The sequence below is a fragment of the Leptidea sinapis genome, chromosome 35 (assembly GCF_905404315.1).
Source record: "Leptidea sinapis chromosome 35, ilLepSina1.1, whole genome shotgun sequence".
NCBI lineage: Eukaryota > Metazoa > Arthropoda > Insecta > Lepidoptera > Pieridae > Leptidea > Leptidea sinapis.
In genome coordinates, this window is record NC_066299.1 from 7,120,940 (window position 1) to 7,138,918 (window position 17,979).

A 17,979-nucleotide genomic window follows, 5' to 3' on the forward strand; every position below is an offset into this window, starting at 1 on the left:
AATGTGATTCTATTGTAGCTTATGTTTATCTCTTGTATATATTTTGTGAACATAACTGGTTTTGATGAAGTTACTGATGTTTTTATCAACTTATAAATGACTATCATATATGTATTGGGATGACACGGTGGATACATTTTTTTCATTTAATTTCTCCATGAGAGACACCCTGGGGCTGAGTTGGTAAATATCTCTAATCAAAGAGAATGTAATCACTACGCTTACGTGCCAAACAATGCATAAGCTTGGACAGGAGACAACTGAGAGCCTTCACGGGGTTCCTCTCAGGCCACTGCAAGCTGAACGGAAGCCTAGCTAGAATGGGTCTCAGTGAATCCAACGTTTCCTAGTCAGTAGCCTCGATTTTTCCACAGCTTATTGTTTTTAGACATAGGAAGTCGAGGGTAGGAAGCAGGGGGCACAATAAATCCTAGAATTTAAGTGCATCTAAATCCCCTACTCATAATAAAAAAAACACAGAGTCCAATAATGTTTTTCCTTCAATTACTGGTGATTATGCACATACCATACAAACAATTTATATCATAATTATATAAAAGTAAATTGTAATAATTCTTCATAATAGTTCTTAAATGATTTACGTTGGGCAAAGTAAATTTAATACATTTTGTCTTTTTTCGTTAAGCTCAAGATTATTTACTTAAAAACGATTTACCACCCCAGAAATTGCCTTATTCACTTCGTCAAAACTCAATTGCCTGCGATTAACTTTAAAAAGTTAAGATGTGTCTTCAGCAAACAATACAATTTCATGATTGTTATTATTATAGGGGAGGTCATTATTATAAATAAGAAAGAGGAAGGGATCCAGAAGTGAACCCTGTTTCACGCCCATATTGAATACTGAACCCGCTGATTTAACACGATTGCCATTGTAATCATTCAATTGTATAGTAAGCTTATCTCCTAAAATGGAAATATAACACTTACAGTAATTGGTTACAGTTAATTTGATATTTTAAATACATTCAATAATATATCTTTAAAACTAACATTTTGACTATAACCTGAGATAATGTGGAGGAACCACGACATTATAGCAAAGCGGATTTACCTAAATTTGGGTATCACAATGTGGAATTTAGACTACCTATTTTTTCGCAATTCTATCCGGCCTTATAATTCAGCCATAAATTAGTCGTTTTTTTTTTTAATTAACAAAGCAAAACTAAAAGTGTTACGTGCATGACATACTAAAATAATCAAAGAAGAAGAGTAAGAGTAAAAGTAAAGCGTTAGATCGTTCAGACGCTTTTGGGTCGCTGCTTAACTGCTTTTCAAAAGTTACCAATTTTATCAGCGAATAAGTGCTGTATAAATTAATCCCAGAAGGGAGGGATATCTGCTTAAAAATAACAAATTGTTTAGAATAAGTGCTATTTTAATAAATAAAACAATGTTATATATGTAATAATCATTTTTAAATGTTATGAATAATATAGCAAAAGAAATATTTTAAAATTATTGTTTGCTGATAAAGTGTATATATTTCATATTTTATTGTAAAAAACTATCAAATAGCTATTTATGAAAGTAATATTTTATAACCTCATACTATTTTTTTCATAACATGTGAAATTGATTGATTTAGACAAACAAAGCGAGCGAGACACAAGAATACCTCTAACGGGGATACAGCATGATAGAAGAGGTAATCTAAGGTAAGGTAAGGTAAGGAATATATTGTTACTATAAGCTTCTTTTATTGACATTAACCACTAACGCACACATTGCCAAATCAAATTTTCACTTATTATCGGGCTGTCAGGTCGTCTGTACGCCAGTACTTATATCCTAGAGCTATGGCTACATGCTAAATTGAATGAAACCAAAAAAGAATAATAAAATCATCTTGTCATCTGTGAAATCACACGTCACTCACTTTTTGGAAATGTTATCAAAAGTAAATGAACGTTTAGTTCTTTGTAACAAGAAAAATCACAATTTGTTTATATCTTTTTAAATCTATTAAAAGTGTCATCAATTCGTGTTTTTATAGTTTTAATACTAAGTTTAATACATTTGTCGTATAATGATTTCAACAATGTACCAAAAGTAAAGGTAACCACATTTCCTATTATGTAATTTTTGACTGTTGTGATAGTCGTCCGCCAACCGGACGAATAAAATTAATAAGTCATCCGATTATCGACAAAATACAACATTGAGTGAAATTTTTAATTTAAAATATAAAATATCACTAATATTTGAGTAGGTAATTAAAAAATCAGACAAATGTATTATGATAAGTTTTTTAATATATAAAAAAGAATCATAAAATTAAAAAAAAAAACACATTTCGACTGAAGGACTAGCATCCGTGGTCATGAAATAAGTAAATAAAAATTCACACAAGAGAGATGTTGAAAAAGCTTTAATGAACGATTAATTTAATGTTATTCATCCGATAATCGGGAGACTAAATAATTTTATTCGTCCGGTTGGTGGAAAACTAGACACTTCGATAATTTTTATTTCCCGTTTTTCTCTTATTACTCTAACCCACAGTTTCCCATTTGGTACCGGGCCATCAAAATAAAATACCGGGTTGCAACATTGTGTTACAAAAAGTCCATAGGATTAAACTTGCATTTCCGCGAAATTGGATTCGTTAGTAAAAAAATAAACAGCAGCTACCTACATACTTCGGCACAAAAATTTAGTGCCTTTTCCCAATATACTTTCTACAGATAGAGATAAATTACTACCTTCTACTGTCAGTAAGTAGCTGTCAATAATCTGAAGCTGTCCCAATAAATATATACGATAAGTCATTCTTATCGGCTATCTTCTTATATTGGGACGCGTGAATTGCAATTTACATACAAACTTCTATCGCTTGTAAGCTAAACGTCTTCCCATTGACAAACAGCGTGTACAAATAAGATGAGTTACCGTCGACAAGTTTATTGGGACAGAAAAGTCAACGATAGTTACGATTTTTATCTCAAGTAGGCCACAACCGGAGATAGACTGATCAGAGTACGAAAAAAAACATTTTACTATTAATAAAGGTGTATTATTTTGACTTGGGTTTAAAAGTAAGGTGGGTCACGAAGGGGCAGTGTGAAAATTACCGGGCCATGGCAGAATAATGTTTGAGAAAACTATACCTAACTCTAACCTATTTTATTAATGCTTTGTACATTTTAGGTAATTTATCAAAACATAACAGTAAGAGAAACATTTGCTAAGAAAATAAAACTGGGTCAATGGAGACATCACGTAAGAAATTATACCTTGTCCATTTTATTAATAGTTTTCTAACAGCCAAGACAGACTGACAAGTTATAGTGATGTCCTATAGGACGTAATAATCGATATCGGTTATTTTATTTTAAAAAAATATAATTTAATATTTATTAATATAAAATAAGTATTTAGACTTGAAATTTGTTACTATGAAATTTAATATAGAGACTTGAAAGGTACGTAGGAAAATTTTTTTCGCCGAGTAGAGGTAAGCTAAGAAGGGATTTTCGGAAATTTTTCCCGCGAGGGTTTTTTTATTATGAACAGAATAAGGTCTATCGGGTCAGTATTATTTGTATATAGTAAAATAATACTTATAATTGAAACACTTTACACATACTCTGTAGCCCCAAATTAGGCACAGCCTGTATAATAGCCTAATATGTACCTATATATAGTATGGATCCGGCATATTTAATACAATATACAGAATGAAATAAACATATATGAATATAAATATCTATTACTCGGAAACAAAGTTTAATATTCATCATACGAACGCTCACATATTGTCAATGCGTCTTTATTAGGAATACTTTGTCATATTTTATTCTTTATAATAAAACATGTATGTATCTTGTGGTCCACGCAGACAAAGTCATGCGTTGAAACTAGTCCTTTATTCCAAATTCAAATATTTTTATTCAAAATACGATGTGAAATCATTTATTGAAAAAAGAGCAAAAAACTCAGGGGGCTTTCTTTTTCATTAAAATAAGGTTACAATGTAATTTCGTACAATTTAATAAGTTTAATTGTAATAGGGCAGTCCTGAGGGCGGTCGCTCCATTCCCAATCTGTGAAATCATTAAGAAAGCCATTTACTTCATAGTAACCTTTTTTTTTGTAGTTTCAATACTGTTTCTAACATATAACATTATCAAGAATATATTTTTAAGAGGAAAAATCAAGACATTTATTTCTTTAAATTTTTCTCTTAATGATTCTTTAGGACATAGGTTATAAATAGCGTGAATAGCCCTCTTCTACAGTACAAAGATGGTATTAATATCGGCAGCGTTGCCCCATAGCAAAATACCATAGCACATAATGAATGATGAACTTACTATGAAAATAACTAAATTAAACTAGTCGCGCCATATCATAAAAATTAAAGGATGTATTGTTGGTTTGTTCATATAGTGATACTATGTCCGAAAGTAGACGAAAACGGGCCAAGTAAAGTCAAGCAAGTAGGAGAGGACTGTGACAAACAAAGCCACACTTTATTATAGATATGTATGTTATGATAGAGTTACGTTGTACGTTAAACTGCTAATATAGACACTGTATATTTTGCATGAAATATACAGGGTGGCGCAATAGAACGTGCATATCGCATCATCTTTTTTCGCGGGGTAGTGTGTGCGCGGGCGGGGGGAGTCTGCGTCGTTGGGTAGGCGGGCTCATGGAGTTTTAGTCACTATGAGTCACTTTTTGCGTGCGCGCATTTTACAAGAACTCTCGTTCATACATGGCTAGGCGTTTATATTGTTCTGAATATGGACTACGGCAAATTAGTGAAGCTCCGAGTGCTAATTTAATTAAAATATGGGTACAGCGTTTTGAACAGACTGGTTCAACGTTCTGGTTCAACAACTGGTTCAAACCACAAGCAAAAGGTCGTCCAAGAACATCTAGGACCGACGACAATATTGAGAGAGTTATGCAGTCTGTACGAGGAGATCCACAAATGTCTACTCGCAAGAGATCGTCTGTCTTACACTTATCGAGACGAAGTTCGCAACGAATTTTAAACTTGGATCTTAAACTGCATCCTTACAAGCTGCAGATAACACAAGAATTGAAAGAGTCTGACTTCGGAGCAGCAAGGCTCGCATTTGCTAATGAAATGCTTAATCGATTTTCCAATTTTGACAATATCCTTTTCTCAGATGAGGCCCACTTCCATATCAATGGGTTCGTAAACGGTCAAAATTGTCGTTACTGGAACAGTGAGAATCCCAAACTGCATAGTCCTAAAGTGACAGTATCGGCAGCAATCTCTGGTAGAGGAATAATTGGACCGTTTTTCTTTGAAAATGCGCGGGGGCAAAACGTCACTGTTAATACCGAACGCTATGTTGCGATGTTGGAAGGTTTTTTGGCTCCAGAGCTCGAAAATTCAAGAATAGTGAATTCTAGGACTTGGTTTCAACAAGACGGAGCTACCTGGCACACATCAAATGACTCCATGGCGGTTGTGAAACAGATGTTCCCTGGCAGACTGATTTCGAAAAGAGGTGATATCCCATGGCCCCCACGTAGTCCAGACGTGACGCCTCCTGACTTTTTTTTGTGGGGATACCTCAAGAACAATGTCTACAGCAATAATCCGAAAAACACCGATCAGCTCAAGGAGAATATCCGTGGTGAAATGGCAGCAATTACACCAGCATTACTGAAGAAAGTTTTCAATAACTTCCGTTTGCGATTAGAGGAGTGTCGTCGTAGAGAGGGTCATCATTTAGACGATGTTATTTTTAAAAAATAAAAATTAAACTTCGGTTATTTCTTAATAATACCTCAGTTTTATTTTAACTATACCTTTTGTATTAATTTTTTAATCAATATTTTAAATATGCACGTTCTATTGCGCCACCCTGTACTTTTCACTTCTCATGCTCTGAAATTGCTTATTTGTGCAAGATATAGGCTGCACAAAATCAATTTTTGTGCACAAGTGCATAAACGTACTACACATAAATGTATCTATATTAAGTCAAAGAAAATGAGCCATACAGCCAAACACAATAAAAAGTTCAGAGATAGAATTTGTTATTTTATAATATATACTTTAATTTATTTGCCTCATGTGTTTTTTAAGACATAAAATATATTAAAATTCAAATACGGTGGTTTATTTAATTAATTAAAAACATATATATATCACAAAATTAATTTATAATGGCTGTATAGGTCTGGAGCCCAAGTCTAATATCGATGTCGTAAGATATAAAAAAAAGCGGCGGGAAACGGTTCTTTTTTTTTTCGTGCGTTTATTAATTTCTTCAAATTTGCTAAAATTGTAAAAAATGTCCATGTTATACCATTGTTTTATTTCCTCGCAATCGAAATGAAAAGCAGAGTTTATGACTCGTCCACAAAACCATTTTATCCTCGACATTACTATTAGCCCTCGCCTTTGGCTTGGGCTGCTAAAAGTCTCAAATAAAATTGGTTCGTTTTATGCACTCGTTGTAAAATCTACTATTATTTCTCTAAAACGGCTTTACTCACGGTCTGTCGGTGTTGGTACCGACTAGTTTCAGACCATTCATAGGTCCTCCATGAGTGCAGACGGGCCATCACCGGGAGGTGATGGCCCGTCTCAATGATTGAGACTGCTCACTGCTGAGATCCTGAGTAAATACGTTTTACACAAATACTGTATTAAAAATAAACGTAATGAAAAGTTACTCCAAGTTTAAAATCAATTCTCCCTGTCATGTAATTCTGTAGTGACAAAGGTAAAGTAAAGACTAACGGCCTTACAAATAAAATTATCATAAAGTTATAACTAAGCATAAACCAAGAATATGTAAAATGTTTACAAATAGACATTTTGCTTACGAATGGTTTGTTCGGACGTATAACGTTTCCCGCGTTTATTTTCAAGGCAGCTTGTCATTCGGAAAACTTATTATCATTGTATTTTCTTTGTTTATCTTCAGTTATAACTTTATACCAAGTTTATTTGTAAGGCCGATAAAGTTTACAACGTCTCAGGAAAGTTTTAATATTCTAATAACATGAAATATAATAAATTTTACTGTATATTCTATAGATTGATAACAATATTTTCATTAACTTATATTTCCCAGGTGTTTATTTATCGATTATATAATAAACGGCAGCTCTTATACCGCTCATGTTGCACTGGCAATATAATAACAGAAGACAGAGTCCTAACTTCTGCTCATTGTTTCTTGACGAACAGAAAAAGGTAAGAAACTCTTTTTTTATGAAAATGAAAATATTACCGAATGAAACGAAACGATTTACCAGTGGGAGGCTCCTTTGCACAGGATGCCGGCTAGGTTATGGGTACCACAACGGCGCCTATTTCTGCCGTGAAGCAGTAAGGTTATTGTGTTTCGGTCTGAAGGGCGCCTTAGCTAGTAAAATTACTGACTAAATGAAAGTTAACATCTTATGTCTCAAGGTGACGAGCCCAATGTAGTGCCGCTCAGAGTTTTTGGGTTTATCAAGAATCCTGAGTGGCACTGCATTGTAATGGACATAAATAGGGTATATCAATTACCATCAGCTGAACGTCCTGCTCGTCTCGTCTCTTATTTTCATAAAAAAAAAATATAGAGAAAGCGCTTGAGATATGTAAAGATAGAAGCAAGCGGCGTTCCGCTGTCTCTGCCTACCCCGACGGGAACAAGGCTATGAATGTGTTTAATGTATGTGAACAAACAAGCGTACGGGTCATCTGATGGTCTGTGATCACGGTCGCCCACATTTTCCTGTTGTTGATGTTTCAGAGGAATCACATAAGCGTTGCGTGTCTTTAAGATGTAAGTACTTTTTTTTAAAGTACCTATATCGTATGTTCCTGGAACCAAGGAATCTCATTCCATAAATTGTTTGTTTTAAGAAATAAGGACATATTCGAAGTGCCTATTATTTGGCTTTACAAAATACGTAGGTAATTAAATTATAGGTAGGTACTGTATATGTTTTACAATTCTCTTAATGCCTAAGGGTGTACAATGATTTTTTAATAAATAGATTTACTGTATGTAAAAAGTAAACTCAGCTATAAGGATTATTTCCGTTTATTTTTATTTATTTATTTTATTTACAATAACTCAACATTAATAATTGATTTCCACTTACATACTAATCATAGGATGGTTACTCTAATAAGGTACATTCAACATTTTAAAAAAGAAAAAATAAGTAACTTTAATCTTAATTCTAGAAACTATACAAGTTCAAAATACTACATTAATGATAAGGCTGCTTGGCAGTTAAATAGATTGCTCTTAATTATTTAAATTAATTCTATTGTTATATTATTATTTATAATTATAATATAATTCTGACAGCTCGAGTATTAACTATTAAATCAATTTGTAATAGCTATTCGATAACCTAATTATCGACATTCACAAATATTTATATGTTATGGGCAATGTGATTAACTGGGCATTATTAATAATGCCCAAGTGCGATGGGCAAAGTGATTAATTTATCACTTTGACCGGCCATTATTAATAATGCCCGACGGCCCGTGGTCCATGCAATAAGTCAGTGTTAGAGATAGCTTTAATTTATCACTTATTACATTCTTAATAACTTTCTTGCACAGTCCTTAATTATAAGATATTTATGTTGATTTTTCTCAGCTTACTAATTTTTAAGCTATTTTTTCTTAAGTTATATATTTGTCAAAATGAAAGTTTTTAACTACTTTGTTCAATAGTTTATTTTTTTCTAACTTTTCATGATAATTTTGTAACTTTAATTTCATTTAATAAACAAAAACACTACAGTTCACTTATTTTATTACTTTGCCCAAGATAGGGTGGGCATTATTCATAATGGCCGGGAAAAGTGATTAATCATGCTGTTTTAGTCACATTGTCAAATAGAGTCGAGTATTATGAATACAGACCGGCCATTATTAATTGTGCCCGGACTTATCAAATTGCCCGTAACATATATATCGCATGATATCTGTTATTTTTGCACAAGTTTTTACACGGTTGTTTTTAAACATATACTTTCATGAAAATATAGTTTAACTTTAAAGGCGTGCGTTCAATACGCTCTTCACCCTTTTTCAGTAATATCTTTTGTTATAATATTATTATATACCTATATAAATTTTAAATGAAGTGATAAGTTTCTTGTTACATAGTATTGTCGAGGAGAAAAGTTTTGAATAATCTTCGTTACAAAATCTATGGGCATGATATATATCCGTCCCTATTAATTGTAATTAAAAGTAAAAAAAGGTGTGTGTTTAACAAGTTATTGTGTTTATTGAAAGTAATTTAATTCTCTCCATTGGTTGTTATTCAGTAGACATATTATGTGTTACAAGAGGCTGAAGGTAGCTGCAGTATCATACAAAATGCAAATGGCCTAGTTGACAAACTAACATCTTTGGGGGTCGGTGTGCGCAGGCATCTTAAATCGTTTTCCGGTTTCCTAGCTGCAAAAATTAACACAACTATATGATATAACTTATTGAAAGTCAAAAACTACCAACCATTCAAAAAAGTATGCCTCAGACCTGAGAAGAACGGGCGCAAGAAACACAGCGGGCTTTTTTTCATAAACATGTGGTTACAATGTAATATCGTAAAATAAAATTGATTATTTAATAGCCAGCGGGCGGTCGCTCCATTCCCATCCCAATCATTAAGAAAGTCATTTATGTTATATTAACCTTTCTTCACATCTTTTGAATAGCGTAATAACATTTGTTTTGATATTTTTTTTTACCAGTGGGAGGCTCCTTTACACCGGATGCCGGCTAGATTATGAATACCACAACGGCGCCTATTTTTGCCGTGAAGCAGTAATGTGTGAAATAACTGGGCAAATACGTATTGACATCTTATATCTCAAGGTGACGAGCGCATTTGTAGTGCCGCTTATAATTTTTGGGTATTTCAATAATCCTGAGTGGCACATTGTAATGGTCAGAGCGAATCAATTACCATCAGCTGAACGTCCTGCTCGTCTCGTCCCTTATTTTCATAAAAAAAAATGTTTTGAACGTTTTCTGGGATCTTTTTGTCGCACAACAAACTGGATATCTGCTCATCTATTATAGTCCATCCAACATTGATTCTGAGCCTCTTATATTCAGGTTGAAAATTAAACTGAAGGATTTGAGAGTTGTCGGAGGTATATTGAGTACGACGGCACGTGAACCAATAGAAGATGATGTCCAGCAGTGGAGGAAAATACAGCACATTTATTCCCAGAAGTTTTTTAGGTTTCCTGCTTTCAATCTTGCTATCCTTGTAAGTATATTTATTATATTTGTTTCTTTAACATGGTAACACTAACCTATTAAAGCTAACCAAACAAAATACGAATGGTAAGTTAAGGTATTCATGTTATGTTGTGGCTAATAGCTGTCAACTTTCGGGTTCACATAGTGCTTGACGGCGGTCAGCTTTTCGCACCTTATCTGTTTTTCGCGCTCCTTCCGCATGCCATGAAATGCTTGAATAATGTATGCCTACATAAACTTAATGAAACCTAAAAATAATATCTATTTCTTGCCTCGCACAGCCACTCTGTGGAATCAATTACCGGCTGCGGTTTTCCCGACTTACGGACCTTCAAGAAAAGAGCATACTCCCTTCTTAAAGGCCGGCAACATATCTCTCGACCTGCTGTTGCGGATGTCCATGGGTGGTTGCCTCACTTTTCCCCATCCCGTGAGCCTATTGCCCGTTTGCCCCCTTTTATATATATTTTTTTTTAAATAAGTGTAGATGATCTGGTAGCCCGACAATTCGTGACCAAATTTGATTTGCCAATGTTAGTTCAATACAGCTTACGACGTTTCATCAAAATCTGTTACAGTAAGAATAGATTCGCTTTCCTTCTCTATCTTGCTGTATCTATGCTAGAGATGTTCTTCTGTCTCGCACGCACTAGTATATTTGTACTCAATGTTTTTTTCTATCATAACGAATGGCCTTTTTTAAAAAGAACAAAAGATACATTTGTCAACGACCGTTTATGTAGGTACTTAATTAACAAAATAACAATCAACATTGTTCGTTTCATATTATAGTGACGAAGATGTTTTTACTGCGATTTGTTTTAAGGAAGAACACCAAATGAGCGTGACGCTCATGTTATGCTAAGTGATCACCGCCGCCCACACTCTCTTGCAATACCAGGGGAATCATAGGAGCGTTACCTTTCTAAAAGGTATACGCTTTTATTAAGGCCACCATCGCACAAGGAAGCTTATTACATAGGTTGTAGGCTGAAGAGAGTTCCATGAAAACCTCACTGTACACAAACGCTAGACGTCGAGATGGTGGGGATAATATCCTATTTTGTGGCGTGTCTCAAGGCACTGGATACCCGACAATTCGTGCAGCTCTTCGTTGCACGCGGTCAAATGGTTCGAGCTGATACTGGGGTGCGCCAGACCAGTTTGTGGACCTGCGCTTTGAGGAGCGCTAGAATGTGGGCCAGCTTTAAGTATTACCGTGCTCTATTAATGAAGCCCTGCTTCTTCTATGCCAATATGGATTTGCGTTCCAGATGACCGCAGAATTGGTAGCTCGATATTTAAAAATCCAGTATTTCGAGACTAGGCGAGGCCTTAAGGCATGATACCAGTTGAGAGCTGTTGAGCTCAGTTGGTTAGAGTGCCGGTGGCACGGAACGCCGGAGGTCGTGGTTTCAAGTCTAGTATCACTCATAAAATTTTGTTTTTCAAATTTTATTTGTGTAATAATATGAGAGTTGTTGTAATTGTGAATAGAAATTTATCAAGTAATATTAAAAGTACATATGATTAAATCTTATACAATTAATTGGTATTTTTATAAGTTTGTATACAGATAAAATGTATGGGGTTGATAAAAAAGCGCAATTAATAAATATTTTTTTTTTATATTCATTCCTTAATAAAATAAATGCTAACAATTAAAACTTCAGATAATTTAAGTAAGTAATAACTTAATTTAAATGTTAATTGTTAATCTTTGCCAAGTCTAATAAACATTTTTTTATTTATAGAGACTTAACAAGATGTGGGTGTTCAACCAATTTGTAAATAAAATACCTTATTCGAAGCTGAATCAAAACTTCGACGGAATATGTTCTGGTTTTATACTAAAGTCGACAACAGTAAGTATTGAAGTAATATCTGTAGGTACTATTTACTAATAAATGATAGATATTAAGAATATAAACGAGTTTACCTCAGACCACAAGACTGAAATGAAACAAATTATTCATTTATAAAACTGTTCAAGAACGAAATGAAATAACGAAATAAACGAAATGTGTGCTAGGATACATAGTAGAAGTGGACAACGGACAAAGTAAACAGATATTTCAAATAAAATTATTTAAAAAAAAAACATTACCTAATAAATATTTCAAAAACCATTCCAATGAAAATGTTTTAAAATCTATTTATTAATCTCAACTACCCTTTGCCTCGCCCGATTTTTGTAACGCTCTCGTCACGCATCCAGCTCACTCGTGCGTGCCTAAAGAAGTTTTACTTCAAAAAATTTCAAAAATATATAACCTAAACGCCATAAAACAGAGTGAAGTTATAAATCAGGGGCGTGCATATCATATAGGCAATTAGGCAGTGCCTACCTCGTTAAGGATCTAAATAAATATAGCACTAGTGTTAAAGTTTTCTTTGTTCAATTAATTTATTATTTAACCAAACTTCTATTAATTCAATACAACACTATTGTATTCAATAGTACGTATTGAACATCCACTCATTAAACTAAAGTTCTACCTAGTCTTGCTATAAATACTGAAACAAAGAAAAAAAAAAATCTATTGCAAATAACATTTATTGCTTTTACAGGGTGTTAGTTTTATACATACAAAACAATTTAAAATATTAAAAGCTTAATTAAGATCGGGACTAGACAACGGCCAGTATTCAGCTCTGATAAAGTCCGAAAAGTTCGTTTCCAAACAAAACTGCGTAGACCGAGCTTTATGACCCGGCGCCGAGTCTTGCTGGAAGGACCATTCTTGGTTTTTCAACATGGTGTGGTTAGGGGCTTCACTACTTTCTCAAGAATGGTATCTTGATACACTTGTGTCGATGTTTTGATACCTTTTTTCACTAAAGTATGGCTCAGTCGCTCCTTCATACCTAATACCCCACCAAACCATCTCTGAAGTCGAATAGTGCCCACGTTGCACTCTGTCGACTAATTGGAAGGCTTCCTTAGAGCTTTGAGCATAACAACTTTAATATTTAGTCCTCAAAACCCAGTATATCTACAGTGCCTTCTGAACTACACAACCAACGCACGCCCCTGTTAATAAAAATCTGTTGCCCGTAATTCATGTACCCCTTTATATGTCTTATCGTTCTGGACACACTGCACAAGGAAGCTCATTCCACAGCTTGGCCGGACGTGGAAGAAAGTTCCTTGAAAACTGCACTGTGGAGGAAAACTAACATCCAGATGGTGGGGATGATATCTTAATTAGTGGCGTGTCGTGCGAATGTGGAATTTGGTGGCAGAAATCAGGTGAAACAGCACTTCGGAACACTCCCCGTGATTGATGCGGTAGAAGACTCACAACGAAGCGACGTCTCAACGCAACGCTAGGTGATCGTGCCACTCATAAAGCACCGAGTACCCAAAAATTCGAGCACCTCTACATTGCACGCGTTCAAATGGATCGAGCTAATACGGGGATGCGCCAGGCCAGAGATGACAGCAATACTCCATGTGTGACCGGACCTGTACTTTGTAGAGCGCTAGGATGAGAGCCGGCTTGAAGTATTGCTGTGCACACGCTACGGCGTCATCTAACCGTTCTGAGATTACCATGTAAATATGACATTAAAAATCTGATTTATTCATATTAGCTAAGACATGAAGCTTAGTCAACAAGCAAATTAGGAATTCAGTAGGTACCATCGACAAAGTTGAATCGTAACCCACCTTAATATCATTTTCTTACAGTCATAATAAAAGTGACTTTTATCATTTTATTAGACATATCACACAATAATTTTCGTACATAAAAACCTGTTTTTATGATCTTAAAAGAATTATCAACAATAAGACCATCCAATCAATTTTGTCGATGCAAACATGCAGACATACATACATACAAATAGAAAGTGTAGTTTTTGTTATGATAATAAGGGACGAGACGAGCAGAACGTTCACCTGATAATAATAATTGATACGCACTGCCCATTACAATGCAGTGCCGCTCAGGATTCTCGAAAAGCCCAAAAATTCTGAGCGGCACTACAAATCTGCTCGTCATCTTGAGACAAGATGCTAAGTCTCATTTGCCCAGTAATTTCACTAGCTACGGCGCCCTTCAGACTGAAACACAATAATGTTTACACATTACTGCTTCACGGCAGAAATAGGCGGTTACGGCACGATTGACAGATGTGAAACATCAAAACTATACAATATACACGAAATTTGATTTATATAAAATTTATTATTTAAATAAAATCACTTTTGAAGTGTACCTATATACATATATTTGCATTTGCATAATTACTCTGAAATAACGTTGGTGTTGGTTGGTAACTGAAACTTGTAGTTAATACTTAACGCTCTTCACTTAAAATAAAAAAAATATTTAAGTTAACATTTCTTTCACTTGGATTACAATTAAAATATAAAATTGACAGAGTTGGTCTTCTACCAAGAGTGTCTTCGTAGTGGAGATGCAAATTTACCCGCAGAGGACATGCGAACAACTGTTACTGCGAAGCTGTGAACAATATTACAGTTCGGAGTCCATTCCCACATTATCATCAACTGTAAGTATACCCGGCCCGCTCCTGAGTGGCTTACGTATTTTTCGCATATGATAAGTAAAATAACCTGTGTTTAAAATTTTATTCAAAAATGGTATATGCTTTTCATGAAATAAGAGAACAAACGAGTAACTTTAACAGTTCACTTTATAGTAGTTTTAGTCAGGAAGCGTCTAGTCACAGTACAACTAAAGCATCAAGGAACCTACGTAATAACGTTCGAAACGACTTATCTATATTCTAGAACAATCACACTATATGTTGTGTTTTAGTTGTTGATATAAGTCGCACGTAAATTTTAGAAGAGTATATGTCTATCATTTGACAGCAATCATAATCATTAAAAAGTTTATTAAATTGTTTTAAAGTTGAAGTTTTTATGCCCACAGATCCGAATTAGTTCGGTTTGAATTATGATCCTAATAATTTATCTTAATCATTATTTGATGCAGTTTCTGAAAAACGTTCCAAGCCACAAACATCACATTTTAAGGAATTCGTGTTTAATAAATATTAATGTATTCCAACATGTGGGTGGAGCTACTAAGTCATGATATCATTTAAAGAGTGGCAGTAGTAGTCAGTCTGTGGATATGAATCACGTAACCAGTTTTTTTTTTCTTAACTCAATTTCGACACGATTGTGGCTTGGAACCTTTTTCTAGAATTACGTCCAATCTGAATTCATCCAGTTATTGATTATCCAGTTACTGATTTTCTAACCCGAATGAAATGAAAAGATGATATGAAAAGTGAACGAAAAACGATCGTTTTTTGTTTATTCATCCGATATATCAGGCGAATTATTATAACTATTAGTCTTTCGTTTAGTATACGTCTAGAAACAGTCATTTTTATAATAACAAGACGTTGACCTCTCACCTCATGCTGTTCGCTACAAAGAGATACACATTTAACCATTTGTTATTTTTTAAAGTGATAACCCTCACTTCTGGGATTAATTACACAAATTAAATTTGAAAATAAAATTTATGAACGATGCGATATTCCGTGCTAATTTGTGTAAAGTAGATCCTGTAGTTGAAGCCACAACCTGAGAGTTGACTAAGTATGAACCTTACGTCACTTGAACAGTTAGCTCAGTGGAAGAGCACCCACACGGAACGCGAGAGGTTGCGGGTTCGAGTCGCGCATCGTTCATAAATATTGTTTTCAACTTTAATTTGTGTGATACACTTTGCCATTGCAGCTGCTCAGGATTCTTATTAACTCAAAATAATTCTTATCTAATATAAAACTTTATGTTTAGGAAACAGAAGGAGCTGGTCTCGTTTGCTTCCAGACAGGTGATCCAGCCGAGCACGAAACAGACGGAGTGTTAGTTGGCGTGACGTCACTCATGAACAAGAACTTACCCAACTTGCACACGAGAATTGGCTTGTTTCATGATTGGGTAACGAATGCCGCAACCGGCCACAACTGTAACGCACTTTGTATTGTTTTGATAATTGATTGTGCAATATGCATGTTCGTAAATAGATTATTTATGTAAAATCGTTTTTTACTGTATTGAAAATAAGACTACTACTGTAGGAACAAATATTTTAAGATTATTGGTAAATTTTCACTATATTTTAGTTATAACTACAATTTTATTCTAACCTACAAGTATGTTTAGTGGTGACCACAAAATTAGTCGCGATCTACGTTGAACGAAACGTACTAATTCTTTTCTTTGGTTATTTGAAAAATTTGTGTTTATCAGCAGAAAATTTATTGAATTAGGCGTTACTTTGCGGAAATCCATAATTATACAAATTATTTAAGTTTTCTTAGTGTTAATTCCGCCAATATTTGTCTTTAAAACAATTCGACACGTGTTTCGCCTCTACACGAGGCATCCTCAGGACGTGTTGTCTCGCCAAAATCTGGCACGAGACTGCAAGTCAGTCTCGTGCCAGATTTTTGCGGAATTAACACTAAAGAAAACTTAAATAATTTGTATTTATCAGCAGACCTATTGAGTGAGGGAATTGGCTGAAGCCAAGTCACTGAAGTGACCACTTAATATGATTTATATATTAAAAGTAGGGGACCTGTTGTACCTTGGTACTATGTGTTAGGTACACATAGTACCCATAAGACTGAGTCCAAAGATTTCCGCAATGTTAAATTCTATTGTCTGGTGTATTCATCTGTACGTCACTACTGAATGTTCAATTTGAAAGTAGTCACTTACCGCCATTAAGCATGTGTTTGGTGTTATCGACGTCAAATAGTTTTATATATAAAAACAACCGACTTCAAAAACACTATTCCAAAACAATAGATATAATGTGCACTAAAAAGTATAAAAATAATTGCGTATTTTTATACAATCTGATTAATTAATCTAATTCTAGTTACGATTATTGTTTTTTGGAGTCGGTGTCATCCAAGATAGGTTTGTTACTACATACATAGTTATAGGTGAGATGTGCTTGAGTCGTGAGGAGGCGAGAGGCGAGAGCGGGTCGAGGCGGAAGGACACCGATTCCAAAAATAACAATAATCGTTACTAGAATTAGATACGATTAAATAGATTGTATAAAAATACGCAATTATTTTTATACTTTTTAGTGTTATTTTGGAATAGTGTTTTTGAAGTCGGTTGTTTTTTTGTTAAAAGTTTTATGGTTTTCTCATGTGGCATACATGTCATTGTCATTGTCAGATCTGGACCAAACCAAAAAAAAGAACTTACCGATGAAATGAGAACCTCCTCCATTTTTGAAGTCGGTTAAAAAGTAAGTTTGTTTTAAACGTTTTATAATAGTCACTGAACTTGATATGCCATTGGTTCTTTTCTTTGACTAGTATTAGAACAATCATAAAGTACTTAACGAGATAACTAACCCCAAATTATTTGAAATCCACCATTTTGTTGAAGTTAGTGTTGTACCTCGGTCACTGCCAATCAATAATTGTACCTTGGTCAGTGCTCAAGGTACATTTAGATGTTGTACTTTGGCCAGGAGAATATTTTTTAGTTAAGACTAGATATATTTTCCATAAATTACCTTAATTTCATTTTCAACATCAATATGTTGTACCTTGGCCATAAATCCCTTTTTTCGTTTTAATCATTAATACACTTGTAAGTATGAAATATACATTTTTGATATTTTGATGGTGAATACTCATATAATTGACCTTTCAAAATATGCAAAAATCGTCTGAGTACAGTTCGTCACATAGAAATA

At 34.3% G+C, this 17,979-nt stretch overlaps 1 protein-coding gene across 1 annotated transcript; it reads left to right on the forward strand.

The window, feature by feature from the left end:
* The first annotated feature begins 320 nt into the window (after positions 1-320).
* LOC126975412 (uncharacterized) lies at positions 321-16,291 on the forward strand. Its single transcript, XM_050823300.1, has 8 exons — positions 321-324; positions 1,997-2,082; positions 3,175-3,246; positions 7,098-7,219; positions 10,109-10,265; positions 12,013-12,123; positions 14,648-14,779; positions 16,047-16,291. The coding sequence occupies exons 1-8, from the start codon at positions 321-323 to the stop codon at positions 16,287-16,289; spliced, it is 927 nt and encodes a 308-aa protein (XP_050679257.1). The 3' UTR covers positions 16,290-16,291.
* The last annotated feature ends 1,688 nt before the right edge of the window (positions 16,292-17,979 follow it).

Coding starts and splice junctions, on each gene's coding strand:
- LOC126975412 (XM_050823300.1), top strand. Junction 3,247..7,097: donor TGGGTCAATGGAGACATCAC/GTAAGAAATTAT, acceptor TATATTTCCCAG/GTGTTTATTTATCGATTATA. Junction 10,266..12,012: donor CTTTCAATCTTGCTATCCTT/GTAAGTATATTT, acceptor TTTTATTTATAG/AGACTTAACAAGATGTGGGT.